Source organism: Triturus cristatus, chromosome 12, assembly GCF_964204655.1.
Source record: "Triturus cristatus chromosome 12, aTriCri1.1, whole genome shotgun sequence".
Taxonomy (NCBI): domain Eukaryota; kingdom Metazoa; phylum Chordata; class Amphibia; order Caudata; family Salamandridae; genus Triturus; species Triturus cristatus.
This window is the reverse complement of record NC_140595.1, coordinates 34,114,103-34,122,272: the sequence shown is the minus strand read 5'-3', so window position 1 is coordinate 34,122,272 and position 8,170 is coordinate 34,114,103. Positions and strand designations below refer to the sequence as shown.

The 8,170-nt window shown below is 39.7% G+C and overlaps 1 protein-coding gene across 1 annotated transcript in view; it reads right to left on the bottom strand.

Annotated features, from left to right (window-relative positions):
* Positions 1–1,544: 1,544 nt before the first annotated feature.
* LOC146772320 (beta-1,4-galactosyltransferase 1-like) overlaps positions 1,545–8,170 on the bottom strand; it is a 163,719-nt gene continuing 157,093 nt past the window's right edge. The window contains exons 5-6 of the mRNA XM_085636990.1: positions 7,706–7,861; positions 1,545–4,961 (exon numbers count right to left, since the gene is read on the bottom strand). Coding sequence (XP_085493116.1) covers positions 4,832–4,961; positions 7,706–7,861 — 286 coding nt within the window. The 3' untranslated portion in view covers positions 1,545–4,831. The remainder of the gene's footprint in view (positions 4,962–7,705; positions 7,862–8,170) is intronic.

Here is an 8,170-nt window from a genome sequence, read left to right as displayed (position 1 = left end):
GATGGGGTTTTTCACTTTAGTGGTCATAATAGTGGGACAATACGATGACCACCTACGGTGGGGGGGGGGGGGTACTTCTTCTTCCCATGCAGTCTTCAGGTCCCGGGTAGGGCCCTTCACGCCTCCCCAAGTACACCTATGCCATATCTGGTGTCGGCAGGTGCATGGTCTCATGGAGCCCACCTCTCCGCCACCGGTGCCTGGCCTGTTTGGATGAATTGCTCTCTGCAATTACTACTACTACTGCTGTAGCTGCTACAGCCACCGCCGCAGCCGCCACCTGGTGCCACCTATGGGACGCCATCGATTTAATAGTCTATTTCATTTTCTTTTTAGTTACTATTGTTCAAATACAGCTCCCTTCTTACACTGCTGAATGGCACACACGGATACCACACAATTGCTTAGCACACCTGAATAGGCATGTTACTTACAGTAATGCCTTCTGTTATGGTTGTGGGTATGGAGTCCTGCTGAATGTTTTAAGCTCTTGTTTGTGCACTGATGTTATTCTGGAATTACGTAATGCTGTACCTACCTGACCGTTTGCTGGTAAAGTACCACAGGGCGCCTCGTAATGTGTATGGGGATGCGCTGTGGGCTTGTGTGCTACTACTGGCCTTGCTGATTTCTGTTGTAATGCAACCCTTAAATGGTCTAAAAATAACAGAGCTACTTGGGGGAAAAAGCCTAATTGCTATGAATGTTTGTGTTGCCTTATTGGCAAAACATCAAACAAATAAATCAATACCATATATATACATATATAAAAACAAAAAGTGGCAGTCGCCACAGGGCAAACACCGGCATCGAGCGAGAGTCGGTGTTTGCAACGCGGTGAAATATCCACGAATCATTTGTTGCTATAGACGAACACCCACTCACTTTCTCTACTGATGACCATCAAGTCTGTGATGTTTTACACCATTACACACCCTCCACACCTAGCAATCAGATATTCTCCTTTTTAGAGCTATCTTAAAATCCACCAATAAACAACCTTATTATTGAAGCAGATTTAATGGGTAAGTTGTGGGCTATGAAAACAGAAAACGCTGATGGTAATCCCATGACCAAATTGCGTGAACCTGGTTAAATAAAATGGTCTTACTGTGCCTCAGTTTCCGCATTGGCTAATATCAGGATATGAGTGCTGGAATTCAATCTAACCTCCATTGATCATTGTCTTTTAAAACTGGGTGAGAGCATTTAGTATTTGGGCATGGGGCCTTCCTGTTAACTCTTAACCCCTATAGTGTGGCACCATGTCTGATGAGTTAGATACACCATACACAACATAGGTATATATTTACGCTGAGCCCACGCCACGCTGTCTAGTGGGTATAGCTAGAATTGAATCTTATTCTCATAATTACCAAAATTGATCTCAATGGATGGAAAGTTGTTTCAGTGCATTAGAAATGCTTTCTCCCACTTAATAAATGCCCCGCTTGTGCCACAATCTACACAAATATCGTTGCCGTGCTCCTGTCTATTGCAGCATCTTTACTATGCCGAGTTTGTATGAAAAATATACTATGAAGTTTCCCAAAAATAATTTTAATAGATAGAAATTGGCCTTGAGGGACAATGTTACAACCTTTGAAATGCACACATTATACATTATTTTTTAAATACATTGACAAAATAGTTTATTCAGTTTTATATATATAAAAAAAAAACAATGAGAACAATCTTAAAATATAAAAATAAACAGACATTGTTGCAGTGGAAAATGTGCTGATCTGTTAAAGAGACAGTCTCTTCAGGACTTTTCGAAAGCAAAATCTTTTGAGGTTTGGATGACAGAGATAACGCTGAAATGGGTTTGAATTATACTAGCTACAAAGACTTTTTTTCAGAATATTTGGGAACAAACGTTTACCAGGGCTCATACAGTGACATAGGACTATCTCTACTGCAAGTACATTCTGTTGCAAACATTGGAAGTTTGTCAGTTTAAAACCCATTCTAAGTTCATCCACTGTTAACAGTTTTGAGTTGAAGTCTTTCTTCAGCAAAATGAAAAGTAATTTAGAACTTTGCCTGTTCCAAACCATTTCTATTGGCACATAATCTAAGCTTTCATTCTGCATTGGTAAATAACAATTGCACAGTGATATCTGAAATGTGCTCAGTTTTGAATTCATACTCGTGTAGCCTGATCATGAGTAATTCCCTAACCTATTCATGATGGTGAATCCTTTTTAAAATGTTGTTCTTTGTTACTTTCTTCTTCCCTCATGTGAACCGTTTTCCAATGTTTGCTCCCATGCACATATAGTGGCTTTCACATTAACTGTGCATTTCACCTCACTGTATTTGTCTCAGACTTTCCAGGTCTGGGAAAGAAATACTTTTTTTATGCTCTTCCACCAATGTGCCATATATACATTAATATAGCCTTATAGCCTGCTGTAGCGGGCTATACCTGCTATTAAAGGCCCGCTCCCACGTTAAAGGCCCGAGCCGAAGTCGAGGGCCTTTCACAAAGGAACAGGACTTTAACCCCTTCGATGCTGCGCAGATTCCGCCGCTGTGCTGGCGGAATCTTGCGCGGGCGTGGTCATGACGGAATGGTTCCGTCATGAGCACAGCTCAACCGTGGGTCATGACGGAACCATTCCGTCATGAGCACCGAAGGGGTTAATAGCCGGTATAGCTCTGCTACGAAGGGCTATAAGGCTATTAGAACATTCTGCCACTAGAGGGCAGAATGTTCTAACAAATAAAACAAAGGCTCTCGACCCCTCGAGCGCCGAGAGGCCTTTGTAAAACATTGGAATGTTGCTCTGCGGGCCTTTACCAGCCCGTCGAAGCAGGGAGCTCTCCATTGTCTTCAACGGAGCTCCCAACATTCCAATGTTCTAATGAGTAGTATATTACATTTGGAATAATACAAAGTGAAAGCAGCCATACGTATGAAAGAATTCCTGGATAAAGTTGCTGGATGGACTGTAACATATAATAAAAGTGTAAAAATAGCACACGTCCTGGCTGAGTGGACACACGAGAGAGTGGCACTCTAGTCAAAGAAAAAGATAAAGTGACATTTAAAACAGAGGCCTATAAGGAAAAAAGTGAAGAACTAAAGTGACAGACATGAGAAAGGTTATCCAAAGACACAGGCAAGGCTGGTTAAAGTCGGGCAAGACTGTGAACGCCCTAAACATAAAGGAAAGAGGCTCATGAAAACCTGAGCATAGAAATAAGACAAGTAGAAATGCTATGAGGCAGAGAAATTTGGAAGATGAGACCGATAGAAAATTAAAAGATTGAGGTGGAGGCAGAGCAAAGCTTGGTAGGCCAAGAGAGTACAGAGCAATAACCAAGACAAGAAAAGATAAGTTTAGTAATCAGTGTTTTAGCAGCACAAAGGATGATGCAGGGGTTAATTGCCTGAAACTACATAGAGGGCAATGGCAGTTGCAAGATGTGGTCTGATGAAAGTGGAACCAAAAGTAAAACCACGGCTATGAGACACCAAAGATGATGCAGAGAAAAAAACGCATCAGAGGGGTAGACATGCTCGTGGCTGAGATGAAGTGTAACTAAAAGTTTGGTCTTGGTGGAGTGAGGGGTTAAGGTGTAGTCAATAGAAACTCTCCATATTCTTAAAGTGGAGAGGCCAAAGGATATACTACGATGGAGGAAAAAATAGAGAAGCAAAAAACAATAAGCGAATGGTCCTTATAGAAGAGAGAAACCAGGTAAAAAAAACTGATAGATGGAAGAGGGCCCACTTTACAAAGGAGCACAAAGCCCCATAAGGCACAGAGAGCCAGGGCAAATATAACTATGTCTTTGGTGGGCTGTTTAATTTTTGGTCCAACCTAGTATAGACATCTAAACTTGTCAAAGCAATGTATGTCACCTATAATAAAACTTCAGGTGGCCTAGATATACAAAAAATAACAACACTATACGTAGACACCAATACTAACACATTTAGAGACATCCACTTAGCATAAACCCTCTCTCAGATTTTATTAGATATTTTTAAAGGAATTACTTTTTTTAGACAAATTGTCAATGCTTTTTGGTCTTCGGTTTACACCTCTTGATGCCCAATACCCCTGGAATAGTGGCTTGTCAGAGAGCTGATCTTTCGTTGGAATTATTTCAGACTTTTTATTCTCAAAGTGAATTTTATAACAATATGTCTTTGACACAAGAACATAACATCTCACCGCACTCACCCAAATATGTATAAACCACAATGAAATAAATATAATTGATTCAAGTATCCCTGAAAAATATTAAAGTTAGTAGAAATCATCACACATTTAACCTTCCTCTGTTAAGGCACCCCGTACATCTATTTTCGGGTGGACTGTATGAACGTCTTTGGTCTCAAACAGGATTCGCCAGATTTTGTTCCAGGCTCATGAAAGGAAACTCGTATTTATTTATTTTGTGGGTGCAATTTAATCTCTTAGTTTTTAGTCCTTCAGTCTGTAATCCAAAGCTTTGGAAGGAATGTAGCTAGGTTAGTGACACCGAAACAAAGAATCCCTGAATCCAGAGTTGCAGTCCAAGCGTCAACACTTGAAGAAACCAACTTGTCGGATTGTGTGCTATTCGTTTCCTTGCTAGAGTTCAGCCATGGCCGGCTAGCTCTGAAAAAAGCTCAGAAATACGTCTGCTTATTCCAGCCTTCTCATAGCAGTCCTATTCAGCAGACCTTTCACCATTTACAATATCTTGCCATGGCTCCACACCTCAATTGGGCCCATTAAAAACCTGTATAATAAGCTGTGTTGGTCTGCACACATTAAAGTGGTGAGGATAACATTGTCCGGCTCAAGGCTCCTCTGACGTATCAATTGTCCTACGGCTTTCCAATGTCCACAGAAACCCTGGTGTACAAATGATGCCTTGTGATGTTAACAACTGTATAACGGAGGCTATTCAGACCATCCCGTTGCATATTGGTTCTGGCGTAATTCATGATGATGACGCTGTATACAGAAAGAAGGTTGAAAAAGCATGATAAATCACAATATGATTGCAGCAGAATTGATATGCATTTCTTTAAAGCATTACAGAGTACAGTTTTAGAAGGTCTGAAAAAATAAAGAGATTCAGTCTAAATATATGATGAAAACTGTACATTTGTTGGTCTCCAGTTGATTGGTGCACAAAACAAAAAAATACGACAAGTCTAAAATAGGTCAGAGCGCAGATGCAAACGCATGCCTGAAAATTATGTGGTTTTTTTGTTCTTAACTGAGCCTGCAATAATCTTTCATTCTCACTTGGACCTGCAATGATAAGTCTTCATGAAGATTACATTGATCTTAATTTCTGTCTAGAGCCCACATGGATCCTAAGCTCTTTCTTGGGCCTGCATTGGTTTATTCTTACCTGAGTCTACAATAATCTGAGTTTTCATGAGGCAGCCCCCAATGATCTTAAATTCCATCTAGGACCTGCATTTATCTTACATTTTTGCCAGAGTTATTAAGGATCTCAGGTTTTTACTGAGGCCAACAGAGATATTTAAGATTTTGAGAAGCTCATGAAAGAACTTAAGATTCTGGACAGTCCCAATTTGAACTTTCTTTTCTTCAATCTTGCGATTTGACCAAGACCTCCTGTTTGAGATCTCCAAATATATAAAGGGTAAATCACTGCTACTGCTGGAGATGTTTGCCCTTCATACCCCATAACTTGTAACCAACTGCACGTGCTCAAAACCTTTTTCACTATTTCTCTGTCTGGCCCTTTTGGTTGACTTGTATGAAAACACCTTTTATCCTTAAATCTCATTGTTCAAATGTTCTCATTGTATGTGGTCTCAATGATTTTGTCATTTGTTTTCCTTGGCGTTTTCACCGTTTATGTGGATTTGTATTCAACTTTTTCTAACTTGATGTTTGCTGGTGATAATTCTCTATATTTTGAGAATTTCCTTTTACTTTTGAGCATGGCATTTGTCAAGTGTATGTTGTAATGTGTTTCCTACAATCTTTACAACCATCTGTACATTTCCTCTAATTTTTTACTTTACTTCAACATGTTGTTAGCATTGACGTCATCAATTTCTTGTAGTATTGTTCTAGCATTTTTATGTAAAGCACTTACATGTACTTTTGCAGAGAACTGCCTGGGCACCCATGCCATGCTACCAAATGTGAGCCAATGGTGTACTCCTTAAACCCTGCCTACCTCTATGACCCGGACTACAGGGCATACCTAGATAGAACGGTTTCTCTACCATATAATCACACATCATAGGTTTTGCGCTTGGACCTGGTTCATAAGGCATAACTGTAAATCTGTGACCCACAATATGTGCATATCGCAAGACACAACATGCACTTTTTCCTCCAATCTGTGAATTTGTTAAATTACAGCCCATTGTTTCAACTTCAAAGCCTGAAGTCAAACTTTAGAAACCATATGCGATCCTGCAGCAGAAGCACAAACCTTCTACTATTTCTATTATGTGTACATTAACTTTTGAGTTTTTTTTTTTCTGTTTCTCACTTGTACACATCGCACCAGCGATCAACGGGGTGCTCAGCACGTAAAATGAACAATGAAGGTGTGATGCCTTCATTGTTCATTTTACGTGCTGAGCACCTCGTTGAATGTGGATTGCACAGTTTTGCGTTTGCATGACAGTGTTACCACTAAATCTGCTATAAAGGGTTAATCACATAAAATATTTTGGACTTATTTTAGTTTATGTCAAAACATGAAAAGCATGGAGATGATGACGTCTAACTCTCTTTAAGCTAATGTGTGTTGAAATATTTTTCGACGTTCCGAGGAATAGGATTCCTTAAAGGAAATACATTCCAGGTCATATTAGTTGCTTTCTCTAACTGGTCATTGCCATCCATGGTTTTAGTAATTGTTTTGTTTAGTTATGCAAGTTCTTTTTTCCTTTTAGAATTTCTAAACAAAGCTTCTGCATCTAAATTTCAGTGATGCTTGCATGATTTAATGCAATTTCCAGGGATGTATGATGTTACAACGCATGCTTTTACAACAAATTTTTTACAACGCAAATGCTGTGACAACGCAAGTCTTTACCATGCAAGTCTTTACATCGACTTGCAGTAGATGGCGTGCTAACATTAAAAAAGGGTAATTTACTATTCTAACTCCAGTCCACGTTGCAGTAGGGAAGGTGTTTGGATAGTAAACTACACTATTTTTAATGTTAGCACGCCATCTAGTGCAAGTCGATGTAAAGACTTGCGTTGTAATGGCATGCGTTGTCACAGCATTTGCGTTGTAACAGTTTCGTTGTAATGGCAGTGCGTTGTAAAAGTTGCGTTGTAATGGTTGTTCACCAATTTCCAGCACTACAAATTACAACTGTTGTGCGAAATGCCTGAGATTTTTGCAATTAAACCATGTCTCATAATTGAGAGTTCGTTTGCTTAATAATTCTGATCGCAGGAGTACGAGAAGAGCATGAATGAAATTAATGTGAGTAGCAGTTGTGGAATGGGAATGTATGCTATTGTTTAGCACAAAATGCTTCCTCATGCCAAAAATAGATGTGAAAATGCATTTCTTGCTAAAAAAAAACATAGTGCAGATGAAGAAACTGGCAGACCTAGTAAAAAGTTGTGATTTATTTGGTATTTCGCATAATTTTCACAAAGGCAATTACACTATTTCTGCCCATGTCTAAAGACTATATGCCCCATGTATAGTTTTATCACTATTTGGCATGGCAACTTACTTCTTTTTGTTGGTTTCATTGCCAGGATCTCGGCGATGTGGAATCATTTTGGACCTGGCCATGACGCTGTTGGGCCGCTCCACTCTCATCCCTGCAGCAACCACCCTGAGATTGTGAAAGAGGACAATTAGTGGATAAAAGAATCTAAGAGTTTGTCAAGCACAGTCAATGGAATAGCCACAGTGAAATAATGTAGATGCACCATATGAATAAATGAGCTTTTGGTAGAACAGTTGATTTAGTAAAGAAGGGAGCGATCTAATATTATTTGGAAGTTTGTTTCAGAGTTTGACACTACACGTAAAAATAAGTAAAAACCTCCTGCCTATGCTAGGGTGCATACTTTTACGTCCCAGCTTTAGACAGCTGTATATACGTTGTGTGCTTAAGCCCGCCCACAGGCTTCCAATTTGCTGGCTCCATCTTTGCTCTTATATTCTTTCTCCCCATTTGTCCATGGCATGC